This window comes from Chanodichthys erythropterus, chromosome 13 (assembly GCF_024489055.1).
Source record: "Chanodichthys erythropterus isolate Z2021 chromosome 13, ASM2448905v1, whole genome shotgun sequence".
Lineage (NCBI taxonomy): Eukaryota > Metazoa > Chordata > Actinopteri > Cypriniformes > Xenocyprididae > Chanodichthys > Chanodichthys erythropterus.
In genome coordinates, this window is record NC_090233.1 from 48859569 (window position 1) to 48880341 (window position 20773).

A 20773-nucleotide genomic window follows, 5' to 3' on the forward strand; every position below is an offset into this window, starting at 1 on the left:
TCTTTTGCCTAAAATGATCTTAATTGGTCTTTAATTGCTCACTGTTGCAGTTGGTCTGATGCTCACAGCCATGCTGGCTGGCTTCTTGTGCCGTTTTTTGTGCTTGGCCCCGTAATTGCTGCTTGCAGCTATATTTTAAAAATATATAATAATATTTGAATTTTGGAATCATATGTTTTTGTGCACCCCTAATGTCAACAGTAAAAAAATTCATGTTTTGTAATTTAATTAATTAATTTGATTATTTACTGAATGTATTATTTATTTAATAAAACAAACAAACAAAAAAATGTATCATCACCAAATTCATAAAGCCAAGAAACAAAGATAGAAAATCAGCAAACATACCAATCGTTCATCTTACCTGGTTGAATCTTCGTGTGAAGGCCACAACATTGGGAGCCAAAATGTGTTTCTCCTTTTTGTTCCAACCACAGCTAGCAAGCTCCTACAACACAACAGACACAAACATCTGTGATCAAGAAAGTAAATGCAATAAATTTTGATTTCATGAGGTTAAGATTTGAAGCCTTCCAGCGGTAGTTTAAACGTTTTTAATGACTGAAGCCCATAAGAAGCTGAAGCTCTAACATACAGTGCCTTTGACTGACAGCAGGCCTGTAAGTGGAAGCAGAATTATTTCACCGTGAAGCCCCCGTCTTAAAACCAAGTGTAACCGAATATGGTTTAAGTGATGATTTCATATGTTCTTTCAGCTTTGTGTAAGATCTCAAGTTTCCTCCTTCAATAAATAATTATGTAGATTGTTCTGATTATTTTTTCAACACTCTTACTTCTTTTGCAGCTTACCCGTTAGTTCAGCTGAACTAATGTGTTCACAATTATCCTCTATTTATACACTGTCACAATTGATTATTGACGCTGCAAAAACACAGAGCAAAAAAGACAATTAGACAAAGAAAGATAATCTACCGCTTTCCAGATGTCTTTCAGAGGTCCTGTAGTCAGGGTTGACACACATCAAAATTTACTTATTTTTGTAATTACATTCAAAGATGCAAGTGGTACATAAATTGCAAGCATTTTTTTGGAAAGATGTAACTTCTTTTTTTTTTTAATGACACAATTAAAACTTATTGAGCAGAATACAGTCTTCAAATGTGAAAAGAGTCACAGGTCTGTTTTTTTATAGTTATTTTCCAATGACTTTGAACATAGCTCATCCAATCAGATTTTAGACGTAACAACAAACAAAAGATATTCCACACAAGATGTGTTCTAAAAAAAAAAAAAAAAAAAAAACTTTAGTCTGCGCTGAATGAAAGAAATAAACATTTGGAGCAGAATATAAGCTGCCTAACTAGAGACACGTGTTATATGAAATATGCAAAAGAAACTCTAATACTGAGGTTGTGCTGAAAATGTTGCTTTTTTTTAAATCTTCATTCAATTTACTAAAACTCTCATAAAACTTTTCATAAATGCTTGGGGGGGGGGGGTTGGAAAGTTAAAAGACCCACATTGCCTGTAAGAGAAAATGAAAAATGTACAAAAGTGTTTCAGTAATAAACTGTGATGAAGAGAAGGATCCCTAGGCCCTCCAGGTGGGCGTAAGAGCTTACAGTGAACACTTGGCGAGAACTCAACCAATTAAAAAGAAAACATGTGAGAGGTTGAAGGTTGGGTTTTTAACTTTCATTCCCAGAATGCCTGGCACTAAAGTGGATGTGCAGCACTGTGGGTTGTCTGAAAGACTCTAATACAATCTCTCCTGTCCCAACACCTGCTCCTCACATCACTGTGGTCGTGGACTTGCGGTTTTTAACATTTCAGTGGCATTTACTGCTCACAAGATGCTGCACTAGTTATACAATGAGATCATTTCTGAGATTGATCAACGCATTTCTCTTTTATGCCAGAAACCATTCATGTTCCATGAAGATATTTTGTAAATCTCCTACCATAAATATATTAAAAATTTATTTTTGTGAGAGGATATGCATTGCTAAGGACTTTATTTTGACAACTTTAAAACGCAATTTTCTCAATATTTTGATTTTTCACACCTTCAGATTCCAGATTTTCAAATAGTTGTATCTCGGCCACATATTGTCCTATCCTAACAAACCATACATCAACGGAAAGCTTATTTTAAAAAAAATTACCCTTATGACTGTTGTTTTATATATATGTGTGTGTGTGTGTGTGTATAAATTACATATATGATTTTATTTATGTATATGTACATATGTATGTATGTGTATGTGTGTGTGCACGTGCATAAAATTAAATAGCCATATATGTAGGATATGTGTAGGTAAAGATATGGTATTCCACTGATATTAGTTCTAAAGTTGAAAATAAAGTTTTGTTTAAGGCAGTTACCATCACTACTAGTGGCAGGTCACAATTTTCTGCAATTACAGACTGCAATTTTTATCACTAATGGTTCATTTACTCCGGTAATTTCATTATCTCACGCGCATGGAAAGTGGCGACGCCTGGGGGTTGCGAGACGGTCAGACCTTACGTCAACTTCCTTTACTGCAAGAGAATTATCACTGAAGTTTAATTCGAGCCAGGGCATGCACACCTACAGATGACTCGCTTCAGCCAAGACTTGAAGGGAGTAAAAGAGGAGGCAAAGATGGCAAAAGCAGACACAGCTGGAGGTGGTTACCTCTTTTCCTTTGCATCAGCGGGAAGTCTGCGTTTGGAAGGGCCAGAGGTCACGCTGCTCCAAGGGATAGTGTAAAAGTGTCAGAAAAGGAAATATGGGCTAATTCAAATAGTGAGGCCGGTGCTTTTACATCTGAATTGAGGACAATTGTCAAAACTCTAATGCATAACAAGTGTTAACATAATGAAGATGAATAATGTGATACTAACTAACAACCACAGCAGACTAAAGAAAAACATGGAAAAACTGGCTCTAATGGCCATGGAATGACAGTGGATAACATGCATCCAATGGTTTTAGATACGACAGAAGTTTCCTTATTCTCATTCTTCTGTCAAAACTGCTTCTCTTGTGTTTTTTCAGTGCTTTGTTAATCTATTTTCCATTAAACTGATTAATAAACTCTAATTACAGTTAAAAACCCACACAAATGCATCAGTTCAATCAAGAGTGTTTCTTGTCATTTAGAATGGAAAAAAGGAGGTTTTTTTTGTCTCGAGACTGGGAAACAATCGCTCCGAGATTGCCTGAACAAGGTTTTCTCAGCCCGATTGAAAACAAAATCTGGGGGAGGTTTGGTTGAGGTAAGAATGCAATGCGACCCAACGGACCAGTGAAACAAGCTCTATCATAATTCATAACAGGAGATTTGTTATATAATAAGCAGCAGTGTCTGATTCTGTAAGTGAGCACATTAGTTATCACAGTCTAAAAAGGTGTAATTGCTCTTCTCCATGCATTGCAAGAGTGCTGTCCCAACGAAGCCTTGATTCCCGCTCTAACTGCATTATAAATATAAATTATATATTAATTAAATATCAATTGACCCGATCATCTGAAAAGTGAACAATACAGTTTAAAAACCAGCTAACAGACACCAGCTAAAACCAGCAAAGTGTACTTGTACTATGTAGTGAAACTCTATTGGGCAAGTGATTCCCTGTAGACTTCAATTTCAGTCAACACATTTTATTGTTTTTATAAACTGAGTTATACATCAAAACCCGGAATATTCTATTCCCTTTATAGCCTGAATGTATTAAACACAGAGACACTGAACTAGACTAATGAAGCCTGAATCCATGGCCCATTGACAGACAGATTAAAGCTGGAGCAAGTCTGTTTACAAATTCTCTGTTACGCATCATGATTCTCTGTTATTCAACAGAGAAATGACGAAACATGTTTATGCTTAGTAATAAACACAGCACTGAGGTCATCAGCTTCAGCTTCTTTGGACTCCAGATGTAGCTGATTGACCTCAGAAAACACAGCCAATCAAATCTACATAACTACTGCTCAGTCGCAACATGCTCTATTATAGCATGTCCTCATCAACAAATGCAAATGTCACACAGGCGATTGCGTGTGTGATACTGTAAATAAGGGAAATCTTGCACACTTTCAAACATCCAAAAGATTGAATGTCTGATAATGTGACTACAAACACTAACACACACAGAGAAACAGACATTACAGCATCTTAAAGGCCCGTTCCAAAAAAAAAAAAGAAAAGAAGAAGTGATAAACAGCCGTCAGAACTTGCGCAATTTAATACCTAAATCATACACAGACCGTGTCTTAGACTGCACACTTTTTTGTGGATGAGCAACAACAAACCTCAGACTTGTTTCAGTCTGAAACTTTACAGACTGAAACAAACCCCCTGTATTTATTTGCGTAACTCAAATATTTGAGTATGTTACAGGAAGTGCTAAACATGCACGGTCAGGGGTATTGGCTTCACATGAGCGTGTTTTTCTCATGTAGCACACACATCTTGTGTGTTCTCGTAGTGTATTGATTCATGCGGTAAAACAGTATTTATACTGAAAAACGAGAATTTTGCTTTTTCCAAATAAAATCAAGACACTTATTTCAAGCATGAACAAAAGAAAAACTTTGCAAGGAATACCAGTGAGTTATTTTAGTGCTGAATAAGTGGTCTCAAGAGAGAGGCAAGGTGGTCTCATCCATCAAGCACTATAAGCCAGAGGCATGTTTTCTCACAGTTTTACATCATGTCTGAGGAAAAATTGGACCCTCTTCTCACTGTCACTTATCCTGGCAACGATAATCAACTGATACTGAACTGTTATTCTCTTTCCTAAACAGTGTATAAACATCCCTAATGAAAACCTGCCAGATTGTTAGAATATTCTGCCAAGGGGTTTAATTTGCAAAGTCTGTGCTTCCACTGTGCTGCAACTGACCATCTAATCACACGCTTGGGTTTTACCGGCCGCTGTTCCTCAATCAAAACAATGGCTGTTTGATATTAGCAACGGCTTCAAAATAGTAGCACTTTCATTATATTATAAAGATGGAGGGAAATGAAGACACGTTCTTATCATAATCCTGCTCAAAACATAAGAGTGTCCAAGCAGATAAAATGTTTATGTTGTCTGCATTGCAATTTCATGTTAAATAATTCAAGGAAATAGTAGAAAAATACCATGCATTTTAGTGTGACTGGAAATGTAACCAGTCATCATCCAGGACTGAAATTAGACAAAACACAAAACAACCCAAAACAGAACTTTTTTTAAAACAAAAGTTTTAAATTAGTGTGACTAGAAATGTGACCAGTCCTCAGCCAGGAAAATAATAAAATAAAATAAATAAAATAAAATAAAATAAAATAAAATAAAATAAAATAAAATAAAATAAAATAAAATAAAATAAAATAAAATAAAATAAAAAAATAAAATGATGCAACAATCTAATATGTTGAAGTGTATTCTCTAGTAGTCTACAAGGCATCATCCTCAAAACATATGACCTTGGTCTTACCTCTGGCTGTATAGCCTTAAAAACAGGGGCGTCCATCAGGGTAATTTGGCTCTGAAAAACACAGAAGACAAAAATAAAATCACAGTTTTACAGCAGTAACAGCACAGCCATGAGCTCATTTTTCCAGCACTGAGTTACGATGTACATTATGGGAAAGGACAAAAAGAATGAAAACAATTCATCATAAAAATCACCACAATGAAGGTTCAACAGGGTCATTCAATCCTTACAAGTGTAAATAAGACCTTGATGCATGTGAATTATGGGTAATATACTCTCTCATATCTCACAATCAGGCCAACTCATAGGAAACTGTCCATTTGTAAATCACCACTTATATTCTGTATATTTTTCTGAGAACTTTTAAGTCATTAATCATCATAGACCATAAGCTTTGTCACACTGTAGGTGAACTCCAGATGCAAAGGCTGTTTTGAAAAGTGCACTCCTGGGCAAAAATAAAATAAAATGGGCCAAGCCAAAAATGGCAGCATATTTGACTGGTTTTTTAATGATCTTTACTATTTTAATCATAAATCACTGGTCAAGGAAACTAGCAAGAATTGCAGAAATACTGCACATAACTATATGAACAGAATAGCCTTCCCCAACTTGAGACAGACGGCTTTTTACAGGAAGACTGTTGTTCCCCCCAGTGTTAACAGCTTCAAACATGAGTAGTTGAAAAATTTCTCCCAGTTCGTTTGAGTTTAATGTGAGACCAAATATTCACTATAGGGTTCAAATCTGGACTCTGGCCAGGCCAAAACATGAGCCTGATGGACTTTTTCTTAAGCCACTTCTTCTTGTCTTGTCTTCTTCTTGTCTTTGCCAAAAACAAACAAACAAACAAACAAACAAAAAAACCTTAACTTAAATATTATTTAAAAATTACTGTATTGCTTGCTTAAAAATTAACCCAAAGTATGTTGGAAATGAACATGTTTAATAAATGAACAATTATTAATAAGTTTAATGAATAATAATTAAACATTTATTAAATTGCTTATTAATAAATGTTCACCTTTTGATTATTATTGTTGCCTCTAGTAATTACAGTATGTGTTCCAAACTATTTTAAGTTCATCTTTGCGTCTTTACGTCACGTCTGTTTACGTGAAGGAGTCCCAGCTAGTAGGCTATATCATGTGAAGATGCTGCAGGTGACGGATCATTTATAGCCTTTTCTCACAGAAGCTGGAATAAATAAACTTATTTTGATGGCGGATTGTAATCCAGAAAATTTGGAATCTACAGGTAACACCAATACACACTAAACACAGTCTCGAGATGCTGATCCGAGCTAAACGATTGTTAGATTTAATCATCATTGGTAGCACGATTGCTTTTTTTTTTCCAGTTGGTCAGAACAATGTTACTCCTTCAGACGACATTTTCCAGTGAAAATTATTTTGGTCTACAATCAGTGATTCCTAAGTACAGTATCTACCGATGTGGTGACTGACAGCAGACATTTGATTCATCTGCGCTAAGGAGCCGCGCCGATCCATAAACCACGTAAAAATGATAATTCCACAAATAACTGCAATTGCAGGTTTCAAACAGAGATGGCGACAAAGACCAAAACTTACAGACTACAGCTTTAAACTTATGAATAAATGTTAATTTCCAACATACCTTGGGTTCATTTTAAGCAAGCAATATGGTCATTTTTAAACAATAGTTGGGTTAAATAAAACTGTCCAGCACGTTGCGGGCAAACATTTAACCCAAACTCTGCGTTAAAACAACCCAGTCTCTGGGTTTGTCCATTTTCAACCCAACTTGGGTTGTTTTTAACCCAAAATTTTAGAGTGTAGGAAGCAAGCCGTCTGCAATATGCTCCTGTACTCCAAAGCATTAAAGTGCCCCTATTATTTACATGCATCAAAGGTTAAAAAAACACTTTCATTTTCTCATAATATACATTGCACATCACTACATTTTTCAATGATTCTCAAACGACTAGTTTGAAGCTTCAGTCTCTCTAAATCCCTCCTTTACGCGAGCCTGCTCTGCTCTGATTGGCCAGACGGCCCAGTCTGTTGTGATTGGTCTACCGCTTACACCACGTGTGGAAACAAATGGCCATTACCATACCAGATTCAGCTCCGAAGGCTTCCTACACACTTTAAAGACAGTAACGATGGCATCGATTTTACCATATCAATCTGATTTTACCATATCCAATTCAGCCTGAACCTCCATTGCTAGAATGACTTGAGCAGGACGTTTCTCAAAGATATGCTACTCAGTTTGACGTATATTATGAGATGTTGCAACTGGAATTCATCATTATCAGCAACAAGTGTATTTCCATCAACAAACCGATGTGTGTGTATATTTCTAATTTATTGCGGTTCACATGTGGGAACTGTATCATTAACTGTATCAATAATAGTGCTAACATTAGCCAAGCATAAATAATCAATCATACTTACAGGCTGTGATTCTGAGCAAGTTGGTCCAAATAAAGTGGCTATTGTCCTATAATAATGGCGTTTTATAAATCCCATTTATATGGTGGCCCAGTAGTGCACAACACAACAAAATTAAAAAAGCAAACATAAGTTCACAACACAACGAAATAAAGCTACAACGAAACGGAAACAAGCCACAACACAACAGAAACAAGCCACAAAACAACGAAATAAAGCCACAACACAATGAAATAAAGCCACAACACAACAGAAACAAGCCATAAAACAACGAAATAAAACCACAACACAACGAAATAAAGCCACAACACAACAGAAACAAGCCACAACACAACCGAAACAAGCCACAACACAATGAAATAAAGCCACAACACAACGAAATAAAGCCACAACACATCGGAAACAAGCCACAACACAACAAAATCACGCCACAACACAACAGAAACAAGCCACAACAACAGAAACAAGCCACAACACAACGAAATAAAGCCACAACACAACGAAATAAAGCCACAACACATCGGAAACAAGCCACAACACAACAAAATCACGCCACAACACAACAGAAACAAGCCACAACACAACAGAAACAAGCCACAACACAACAGAAACAAGCCACAACACAACAGAAACAAGCCACAACAGAATGAAATAAAGCGACAACACAACGAAATCACGCCACAACACAACGGAAACAAGCCACAACACAACGAAATAAAGCCACAACACAACAGAAACAAGCCACAACACAACGGAAACAAGCCACAACACAATGAAATCGAGCCACAAAACAGACATGTTCAAATTCCAAAGCTTGTTACTTCCTGTTGGTAAGACTGGCAAGCTTTGGAATTTGAATATGTCTGTTTTTAAATGTTAACCAAAGTCATTGTAATGAATACAAATTATACTTCTTAACCACTTGGTGGAATTAGCAGATGTTCCCTTCATCATGCACAGTGGTAGCGCGTCAAATCATTCACAGGTATAAATATCAAGCTATTTTGCACGTAGGTGATTTTTAATTAATATTTCATGTCGATATACAATGTTTACATACTGTTAAAACTGATTGTGGTATTGATATTACTGCCGACTCTATAGAACATTGGCAAGGAAAACTAATTTTACTGAGCTCTGAGAGCCCCCTAGTGGTTTGGAGCATTTCCGTTGTGTTGTGGCTTTATTCAGTTGCGTTGTGGCTCGATTTCGTTGTGTTGTGAATAGGGTTGGGTATCGTTTGAATTTGAACGATTCCGATTTCGATTCCTTGTTTCGATTCCGGTTCCTAACGATTCTTGATTCCGATTCTTCAGGCAGGGTCAAAAAAAAGTTTAGGATATTTTAAATGAGCTAGCTAACCAACGGTCTTTCTGAAGGAAATAGTCTGACCTTCTCCATCAATTTTAATTCTATGAACTTTTTACTTTTTATGAACTTTACTATGAATTTCTCACAGGGCTGTTTTCAACTACAATATAAATATCAAATCTATGAACTTGAATATAAATATAATAAATTATGAATATATTGAAAACACATTTACACATGAGTGTATGGCTGCATTTGCACTGCAAGTCTTAATGCACAAATCCGATCTTTTGACCATATCCGATTTTTTTGGCCAGTGTGTTTACACTCACTTTAGACGCGACTGGTATCGATATCTGTGTTTACATTAGGCTACTTCCTGCCCCAAAATGATCGTCACTGATAGTTTTAAATGCACATAGTAGATCCTTGGGTTTTGAATGGCCGTGCTATTAAAATTATTTATATAATTCATGGAGTGGCCATGATTAGCCTGTCAGAATGGATAAGTTACCCTGTCATGGGTGTATTGCAGCGCGAATTCTGACTGAACGGATATAGACCGGAAAATAAAGGTAATTTGTGTTTGATATTTTATCTACATTTATTAGTTTTAGAATTCGACTCGCTCGGTTATGCCAACAATTTCGGTGGGCGCTTCTTCGTTGGTGTTAAGCGGTTTCTTCTTCGAGTCGGCGGACTGGGAATCGAAACTAGGAATTGAAATTTAAACTTTTGAACGATTCCGGGAAAATCGCAAAGCTAGTCCCGGTTCCAATCGATACTCGATACCCAAGCCTAGTTGTGAACTTATGTTTGCTTTTTTAATTTTGTTGTGTTGTGCACTACTGGGCCACCGTACATTTAGACCTCAGAGATTTGAGAAGCAATCATGAAAATGTTATTCTGCTGTTGTATCACTGTGGTAATTTTAACCACTGACTCTTCACATCCTCATCCTTTGGGAGTGTTTAGAGAATTTGATTTTGCAGAGCAGAAGACAGCATCTTCTCGACATGTATACAACATGAATTAGCAACAACGTTTGAGGGCGGGTCAAAGCAGACGTTGTTCGTGGGCAGCCAATGAAGACCAGGAGGGCATTAGGCAAATGTGTTACTTTGTGACATGTGTCCGTCACAGAAGTGGGATTCAAATTCCTAATGACTCATTTAGCATGCTGAGAGTCGATTCTTTCTTTTGAGAGACAATAACTATTTATCATGCACAACTTTGCAGAGTATTTACATTCACAGACAGCTACATTACACATTGCATGAAAGATAATATTCAATAAAGCATAATAGGAGCACTTTAAAAGACTTTTCACAGTGAAGCAGCTAAACAATACCAGCCGCTAAAAAGACACCTATTCCTCCATGCTTCACTGTGCTAGAGATGCATTTATTATTATATTTCTCAGCAGATTTTCAAACACACCAGAGGACCAACTCGTGTTTCACTGAGATTTATCACTGCACTACTTCCCATATTCTGCCAAAAACTTAATTCTGTCTTTGATGTTTTTCTGAGACTGCGATGACTTTTTAAGTAGTCCATTTGTTTCCATTTTACTAATTTACTGACCAATTATTTGCTCGTTTGAATGAAGATCATATAAGGGGTGCAATGGTTCAGATTTCTCACGGTTCGGTTTTTATCATGTAAAACCATCAACGGTTTCGGTACGGTTCGGTATGTGCTATATGTTCCGTAAAAAATAGGACAATTGTCAAATAAAATTAAAGAAAATAAAGAAAAATAATCTAACTACAAGAAACAGCACAAATAAATTGTCAGTCTCGTTTTTTCTCTTAAAGGGTTAGTTCACCCAAAAATGAAAATTTTGTCATTAATGACTCACCCTCATGTCGTTCCAAACCCGTAAGACCTCCGTTCATCTTCGGAACACAGTTTAAGATATTTTAGATTTAGTCCGAGAGCTTTCTGTCCCTCCATTGAAAATGTATGTACGGTATACTGTCCATGTCCAGAAAGGTGATACAAACATCATCAAAGTAGTCCATGTGACATCAGTGGGTTAGTTAGAATTTTTTGAAGCATTGAAAATACATTTTGGTCCAAAAATAACAAAAACTACGACTTTATTCAGCATTGTATTCTCTTCTGGAATCCTTTCCATTGAATTGATTCCATTGAATCCTTTCATCTGTCGTCGTTGGTAATGCACTTTTTTTACATCGCCGTGGTTGTTTTTGGCGATTAGGACATCTGCGACATGCACACTTACGCACCATTTTTAAAAATATAGCAATACCAAAATACAAAAAATGTAGAATAGCTCCCTCAGACTGTAAATGAAGCTCAGGCGCACCAGATAACACGTCAGCAGCGTCTTACATCAGCAGCGTCACTGCGTAGTCGTGAACCACACTCCGGAGCAGAAGAGGGCGGTAATGCACCAATAAGCTGGATGCCAACCGCCATAAAACAGGAAAGAAGAAGAAGAAGAAGCGTGAACGTGAATTGACAACAGACCCGGAAGAGAATACAATGCTGAATAAAGTCGTAGTTTTTGTTATTTTTGGACCAAAATGTATTTCGATGCTTCAAAATGTCGCAGATGTCCTAATCGCCAAAAACAACCATGGCGACATAAAAGTGCATTACCAACGCCGACAGATGAAAGGATTCAATTGAATCAATTCAATGGAAAGGATTCCGGAAGAGAATACAATGCTGAAAAAAGTCTTAGTTTTTGTTATTTTTGGACCAAAATGTATTTTCGATGCTTCAAAAAATTCTAACTAACCCACTGATGTCACATGGACTACTTTGATGATGTTTTTATTACCTTTCTGGTCATGGACAGTATACCGTACATACATTTTCAATGGAGGGACAGAAAGCTCTCATTTTTGGGTGAACTAACCCTTTAAGACATAACCTACTATGTTACATACTACTACTACACGCATGCTTTGAGGAGATTTGTATGTACTCATCCGAACGCGTACATGGAGAGCCGCGTCACAGTGCGCAAATACTCTCACACAAATTCTATTTCAAGTCTTGCACCTAAACAGACAATATTCACACAAAATTATGTCAACATGCCCATCTTAGCGAGTATTCTAACATAGTAGGTTAATCACACAACATAAGTTGAAGAAATCACTCACTAGTCTTGACTGAATAGCTTTTGTAACTTTAATAATGTTTAATCTTTATTTAATTTATTCAATATGCAGTGTTATTTTATATTTGACTACTTTATTCAATTTCTGTACCTGAAAACTATTGATAGATACCTCAAAAACCTCTAAAGCATTGTTTTTTTTATTTGTACTTTAGCTCTCATGTATTTATTTGTGCTGTTTCTTGTAGTTAGATTATTTGTCTTTATTTTCTTTAATTTTATTTGAAAATTGTCCGTTTTTTTTTCGGAACATACAGCACATACCGAACCGTACTGAAACCATGACCCTAAAACTTTGATAAAAACCGAACCGTGACTAATCTGAGCCATTGCACCCCTAATATTCACCTAGGATGGCTTGAGGGTGAGTAAATCATGGGATAATTTTCATTTTTGGGTGAACTATCTCTTTAAGTTAGAAAATAAGAAGAAGTTGTCAGTTAAGAAGAATTTAATTCTTAAGAATGTTTCGTGACTCCGGCCCCGGATTCTTATTGTCTCCACAAGGATTGGAGCTCATGAGGCCCTGTGTCAGTCAGGATGCTGGTCACAAACGCTAGACAGCAAGGTTTTGGAACAGAACTATTGTTTCCAAACGGAAAGTTCCCTACTGACCAGGAAAGCTACTAATGAGACTCATGGCGCTGCATCATTACAGGACGTGACAAATGATGTAGAACGAAAGGCCGTCTTAGTTTTCCACCAGAGAAAGCATCAATTTGAACGGTGACAGTTTTACTCACTGCGAACTCCTCTGGCGTCACTTTCAGCACATCAAACACGACGGCATCGTAGCTCTTCGCGTAGTCAGCGCTCGGGCCGTCCACAGACACGGAGCTGTTACTTCCCTGAATATGAGAAAGAGGCAATATGAAGATACCAAAACGTCAACCATGAAATATTACAGATGCTCCTAAATTCAAGAACAATAAGAGAGAAGAGAGGGTGGGATGCAAACAATGACTATTCAAAGTTAAGTTAAAGACAACTACAAATCAAATCTGACCACAATTACGGTCTTCCTAAATTTTCCTGGTTTTATTGTGCTGGTTGGGGTTTATTTTTTGATGATGACTGTATATTATCCCTCATTTTTTCTGGTGTGGCTCTCATGTGTTGACCATCAGCCGTCACAGAACAGATCATGCTTGTCGTTAAAAAAACAGCACAGTTCTTTCCATGGAAAAGCAAAGTTGTCGGGTTAGCGTGAGGTTTTCATTGCAGACATGGTATATGTTTCTCACGGGAGGACTGCCAGTGCTGGAAAAACCATGAATGTTCCTGGAGCTTGATAGAAACATTGTTTGATCTGATGATAACACATCTGAATGAGGACACGAGAAGTCGCATGGGAAAACGTCTAATGTTTTCATGTACTGGATAGGTACATGTCCAAAAACATTTTATTATATATTTTATATTAAAGAAGACCTATAATGGCACTTTTAGAAAATGTAATACAAGTCTCTGGTGTCCCCAGAATGTGTCTGTGAAGTTTCAGCTCAAAATACCCCACAAATCATTTATTATAGCTTGTCAAATTTGCCCCTATTTGGGTGTGAGCGAAAACACGCCATTTTTGTGTGTGTCCCTTTAAATGCAAATGAGCTGCTGCTCCCCGCCCCCTTTCCAGAAGAGGGTGGAGTTTTAACAGCTCACGCTTCGGTTACTCAACAACAACAAAGTTGGAGAATCTCACGCAGCCAAAATGAGGATTGTCAGTAACGGTGTTCAGCCTTACATTGTTCAAACCGGAGTCGACACTGATGGAGAGAATCAGGAAGAAGATACAACTTTTAGAATGAAACTGGACGTTTCTGAAGAGTTAGTGGATAAATTTATGTAGTTGCTGTGGAGTTGATTCAACTCATCCACTAGCATGTGCCGTCATGTTCATCTTTTGTGCAAATTCAGCATAAGTCCGGCGTAAAAAAAAAAACGGCATGACAACAACACTCTACTACAACAACTCTTCCCAACATGGCCTCGCCCCCTTTGTTGTGTGTTCTTGGGGCGGGGTTTATGTAAATTTTGGGGTTCCTGATGTCACCAACCCCCAGAAGAAGCTTGTTGTAGTCCCTACCAGCTGTTTGTTATAGTCCTTAAACAGTACATTTTTTAAAAGAAACTATCTCCCTTTGCATTGACCGTTGAAACTTTGCAGATGTTGTTTATGCTCAAACAGCAACATTACACACTAACTAAAGTTAAAAAAGTGAAATCACAATCAACCACCCCTTTAATACTTTCCTGTAAATAAAAAAAGAGCTGACCCTTACAAAAAATACCATGGTATTACCAAAAAAAAAATGCACCATGGAAAATTCAGCTTTGCATCACTGAAATCACATATTTAAAATCACATATTTAAATAGAAAACAGTCATTTTGAATTGTAATAATATTTTGCAATATTCCTGTTTTTACTGTATTTTTGATCAAATAAATGCAGCCTTGGTGAGCATTTCAAAAGCATTAAAACATCTTAACAAAACCAAACTTTTGAACAGTGCATGTATGAAAATCACATCATATTGCCATCTGGTAACATTGGTACCACCACAGTGCATCTGTAAGTGGAAGAACTCGTCAGTTTGTATATATATATTGGAGCCTGGCAGGTCGTGGGCTGGTGGTGCCGCTGCGGGTAATGAGAGGTGAACAGCGACGACAGTGGAAATGAGGGGTCACAGATGCCAGAGGCACTACCTCATTCACACTGCCTGCCATTCAGGGTCAAACACTCATTACACTAATGCAATGCTCCACTGCAAACCCATAAAATGCCCATCAGAGAACAGCCACCCTGTAGAAGACCGAAGTGAGGACAGCAAGACGCAATGACATAACCCCCAAAAAACATAACAGAGGGTGTTTTCCCCATGTGTGTCCATATAAAGTTTGAGATGGGAAATATGATTTTTAATGTTTTTGAATGAAGTCTCTTCTGCTCACCAAATCTGCATTTATTTGATTAAAAAATAGAAAAGTAAACAGTAATATTATGAAATATTATTACAATTCAAAATAACAGGAATATTCCTGTGATCAAAGCTGAATTTTCAGCATCATTACTCCAGTCTTCAGTGTCACATGATCCTTCATAAATCATTCTAATATGATGATTTGATGCTCAAGGAACATTTCTTATTATTATCAATGTTGAAAACAGTTGTGTACAATTTTGTTTCAGGACTTTTTGATGAATAGAAAGTTCAAAAGAACAGCATTTCTACTGCTATACTGCATAAATAATGTTGAGATTAATGTTTTAAAAATAATTTTTTTATAAAAATCAATATAATGTTTGCAATCGTGCTCATATTTGTGAAAACATCCCTCTTGCTCTTGTGATATTGCTTAATTATATCATGTGTTATAATATAAAAATTAAGGTCTCATCTTTTTTGCAATCATATCTTGAATTTTGTGTGCATTTGTATTAATTTTGGTGACATTTTTGAGACAATCCCTTATTGATTTCTGACACAGCACAACATTAGCAAAAGAAATCCAATTAGAAATAAGTTATTGATTGCATCTGAAGCAGGTAGTTTTACAACCAATTACATTAATGATGTTTACAAATAAATTATACAGTGCACCGGCAATTTAGTGATATCCTCTCGGTCATGGTCTTGAAATAGACTGCCAAGGTCTGAGACCGAGAAGACCGAGCTTCAGACTCATTTGTCCCGTTCACTGCCATTATAAAGCTCAGATGTGTCAGGATATTTATTAATATAACTGCAACTGTGTTCATCAGAAAGAAGAAACACCTAGGATGGCTTGAGGGAGAGTAAATCTTGGGGTAATTTTCATTTTAAATTAAACGGTCCCACTTTATATTAAGTGGCCTTAACTACTATGTACTTACATTTAATTAAATTAATCATTCGATACAATGCACTTATTGTGTACATACATGTTTTTACATTGTACTTATATTTTAAAAACACCTGCATGTAATTACATATGTAATTAATTTCTGTAATTACATTTATAATTACACTGTTGACCCATCCCTTACACCTTACCCCCACCCTTAAACCTACCCATACCACCAAAGCTTTCCCTAACCTTACCCATATCCCACCTCAATAGCAGCAAAAGTGTTTTGCAATTCAATATGAACCCAAAAAGTACATTGTACTTATTTTTTGATGTAAGTACATAGTAGTTAAGGCCACTTAATATAAAGTGGGACCAATTAAACTAATCCTTTAACAGAAGGAATGAAGGAATGGTTTACCTCAGAGGAGGCGGAGCTAATGCTGGTGCCATCCGATAGGCCGTTTCTACGGTACATGCTGGTGAATCAGCCAATGGGGTGCAGACGCCAGGGCAACAGCGGCCCTCAGCCAGACCCCACATATGACAAATCATCCATACCTGAAAACAGACAGAGAGAAGAAATATAAACCAGTTATTGTCATGGACATGCTCATATTTACTTTGTGGACAATAATGCTCATTCTGTATTGCTTTTTAAGTTCATAAATATGTTGAAACCAATGTTTGAAATACCATCAAATAGTATCAACCGGACAATTATTTTAATTATATTGACATGCATCTTAGATTTATTGCAAAATATTAAGATGTATGCACTGAAGTGGGTTCAGTCCCTGTGTGTGTGTGTGTGTGTGTGTGTGTGTGTGTGTGTGTGTGTGTGTGTGTGTGTGTGTGTGTGTGTGTGTGTGTGTGTGTGTGTGTGTGTAAGAAAAACTCAGATCCTAAACGTCTAAGGAACTCCAAAGGGACTCAGTTTACTCTCTTTCCCAGATGGCCAGAGGAAGTCCCAGCATACCTGACTGACCGATGAACTGCCAGGGCCGGGAAAGAGCGCAACAAATAGGAAAGAATGTGACTTTTACAATGGAAATCCTCTCGGATCACTCACACAGTGATCAAAACACTTAATGGGTTTTGGGAAAGTTCTCCACACTCAGCTGGAGATCTGAAAGAGCCAATATATAAGCAATATGAACACTCTTTGGTCTGACAATCTGGAATTTCATTTACAATGACAGACATGTTGCTATAAAGAAAGCGTTTTAATCTCAGCTCCAAATGTGAGATGGTTTTTATCAAGCACATCTCAATGAAAAACGAGAAAACAATGGAAAACAAGATATCCGTGTTCTTTTGAAATGAACAAGTTTGATGCTCTATATTCACAGCTCAAGCTCCTATATGTTCAACCAGAGAATTTATACCAACTAAACTACAAAAACAGCTCATAAAAATCATCACGCTTATGTGCTTATTAGCATAACACCATCCACATTTACAGTCCATATCAACATCTTCAGTTTTATGTTGCATGTTTTATGGCTAAGCACTGCTAAATCTATTTCATTGTGTTTATTATGCTATTAAATTTGGTCTGTTACTGAAGCCAAAGCCCTCAAAGGAGCTGTGATGACCTCTAGTGGCCTTAAAATTAGTTTTTGTACAAGTAACTCCTCAATGTGAAATACACACTATTTTTGGCTTATTATCAATACACTGATCTGAAAGTTTTTAAAGCATTCACAAAAAACCTTTATGGAGAGACCAAAAAACACTGAAAATATGAATGAATACACTATTGATCAAACGTTTGGGGTTGGCAAGAATGTTTTAATGTTTTTGAAACATAAAATGCTTGTGCTCACCAAGGCTGCCTTTGTTTGATTGAAAATACAGTAAAATTGTAAAATATTATTACTATTTAAAATGTTGTGTTTTCTATTGTAATATATTTATAAATCTAATTTATTCCTGTGATGCAACATCATCATTACTCCAGTCTTCAGTGTCATTCAGAAATCATTATAATATGCTGATTTACTGCTCAAGAAGCATTTCTGATTATTATCAATGTTAAAATCAGCTATGCTGCTTCATATTTTTATAATCATCAGGATTTCTTAATTCTTTGATAAATAGAAAGTTCAAAAGAACAGCATTTACTTAAACTAGAAATCCTTTGTAAACATTTTAAATGTCTTTTCTGACACAACTGATCAATTTATTGCATCCTTGCTGAGTAAAAGTATTAATTTCTTAAAAAATAAAACATCTTTTGAACAGTACTGTATTTAACACATGCTCAAATCTGTTCACCAAGCAACATTATAAAAGATAAAAGCACTATTTAGAATATACTAAATAGCGACAACTAACAAAACACGTAAATATACAACAATGTAACTGAACTGTAACTATTTGGTCAGTCACATTTGATTAACACTTACAAATTGTTGTAACACTCATCCACACCACTAGATGGCAGCACACAACTACAAAAAAAATTACGGCCTTTTCGAACTTCTTTATGAGAAGAGATTTGTTTCAAACCGTCCATTTAATGTTTATATCACTTAAATCACATCAATATCAACTCATTCCCATATAAATACCACATACTGTGTGCATATTAAGCTGAAAATGGTTATGTATTATATTTAAATATATAGGACATAACAAATTTGTTGTGTTGTGTAAGACTAGGGTGAGGGTCCAATAATGTCTGCTTATATTTTTCATTTTGTCTCATTTAAAATAACTACATTCATTACAACTTATAGGATCCGCATAACACTGTGTGAAAACTAAACTTTCAATATTTGCAATATTTATAATCCCAGTTTTTCAATGTGTGATTCACGCTGATTGTGCACTAGAACAAAACTGAAATAACCTATTAAACATGAAAGAATTCTGCAATCATTTAAGACATTTCTGCTTGTATAGAACCTTGCTGACCCAAAAAAGGGTTCTTTTTCAAATTGAGTTAACCCCAATGAACCTTTTTTGTGTGTTTGTCCAAAGTCCTCTTGATTCAGCTGAATTTGAGACGGCTCCTATTTGTAACTCATTCTCCATCACTCCAGAGCCGTCTGATTATAATCTGAAAGCGTCTCCTATAATATCTGCCAATGTAATCCCCCATGAGTCAGTGATAATACTATCTCACACTACATGGGTGTTATGCTGGATCATCGGCACAGCAGTCGAGCTCTCTTTCACAGAGAAACAGCAGCAGTCTGTCTGACATCACCCGTATGAGACGCCATCTGGACTGAGAGAGGGTGTGAAAGCTATTAAGTGTTTCCAAGGAGACGCACATTAGTTTACCTCCCGCTTTCACTTAGTCCACTCCAATAGAGTGGGAGCCTAGGTTTTTTTGTTTTTCACAATACACACTTGAAGAATGAACTTCACTTGAGGGGTTTATATTGTGCATGAATGCCTGCCTGACATCTTCAGCTAATACATCTAGTGCACTATAGTATAGTACAGTATAGACAGTACAGTATATTATAGTATTGTATACAGTAGTAAGTGTAGTAATTATAGTATAGTACAGTATAGTATAGTATAATATAGTATAGTATAGTATAGTATAGTATAGTATAGTATAGTATAGTATAGTATAGTATAGTATAGTATAGTATAGTATAGTATAGTATATATACAGTAGTAGGGATGTACCAATCACGATTTCATAATGATTTCCGACTTTTTACAAGCAAATGTGTCGATTCCGAAACCGGTTACTGATTTTAATTTATTTGTTGTTTATTTGCTCTATTACAAGCCAAACTGGCCTTTAAAAAAAAAACTGTAGCCATTTGAAATGATTTCAATTATTTGAAAAATGCAACCAATGCATTTTAATCACAATCCAAACAAAGATACTACACACATGTAACATGAGCAGTTGTTAATTAATTTAAATTATAATTTCAAGATTTAAATAAAAAAACATCATGGTCTGACTTTAGCTTTGTGAAATGCTGCTACAAAAATCATACCTGCACATAAAAACAGCAGACGGACCGTCTGTCAGTAGATGGCGCTTATGGAACGGCGGTATAACGTTTCCTTGGTCACTGCTGCACACAAAACAGCCCTGTGCTTACAATGACGTGAAAGGGAACTGAATTCACAATTGCATGCTGATAGTCGTGGCTTTCTGTTCACTTCTGTCTCAGAGGTTGAAGACCTCTTTACATTTACTTCTATATTTTTCTCTATTTATAAAAGTCACAAAAAAGCAACTACATATTTTCCAGTTTATGGGACCGTTTGAGTTATACATACTAAGAAATATATCATTCTTAAAACTACATAAAAACCCATGTTAGACCAACAGAATTACTCCAAACCTTATTCCAATTAGTCAAACACAGAAATTATGCGATTACGGTTCTTGGATTATTGTTTCAGGTAAGTGATAAGTAACTGATTCGGGATCCTGATCAGGTGTTACATAGAGGTGAGCAGCAACAAAGAGCTACTTTTCAATATTAAAGTCTCAGAGTAGCACACCCCCATTCAATGCATTTTAGGCATCCTCTTGGTCTTCCATCACACCCCGTTTTTGTCCCCCTCAATCTCTTTAATTATCCCCCATCTCTCACATCCATTAAAGCAGCTG

General features: G+C 36.3%; 1 protein-coding gene across 3 annotated transcripts in view; it reads right to left on the minus strand.

Annotated features, from left to right (window-relative positions):
• Positions 1–20773, minus strand: part of LOC137034337 (ras-specific guanine nucleotide-releasing factor RalGPS1) — a 171320-nt gene that overhangs the window by 129169 nt on the left and 21378 nt on the right. For all 3 annotated transcript variants that reach the window (XM_067407161.1, XM_067407160.1, XM_067407163.1), the window contains exons 2-5: positions 16595–16734; positions 13087–13191; positions 5435–5485; positions 365–448 (exon numbers count right to left, since the gene is read on the minus strand). In XM_067407161.1, coding sequence (XP_067263262.1) covers positions 365–448; positions 5435–5485; positions 13087–13191; positions 16595–16651 — 297 coding nt within the window. In that variant the 5' untranslated portion in view covers positions 16652–16734. The remainder of the gene's footprint in view (positions 1–364; positions 449–5434; positions 5486–13086; positions 13192–16594; positions 16735–20773) is intronic.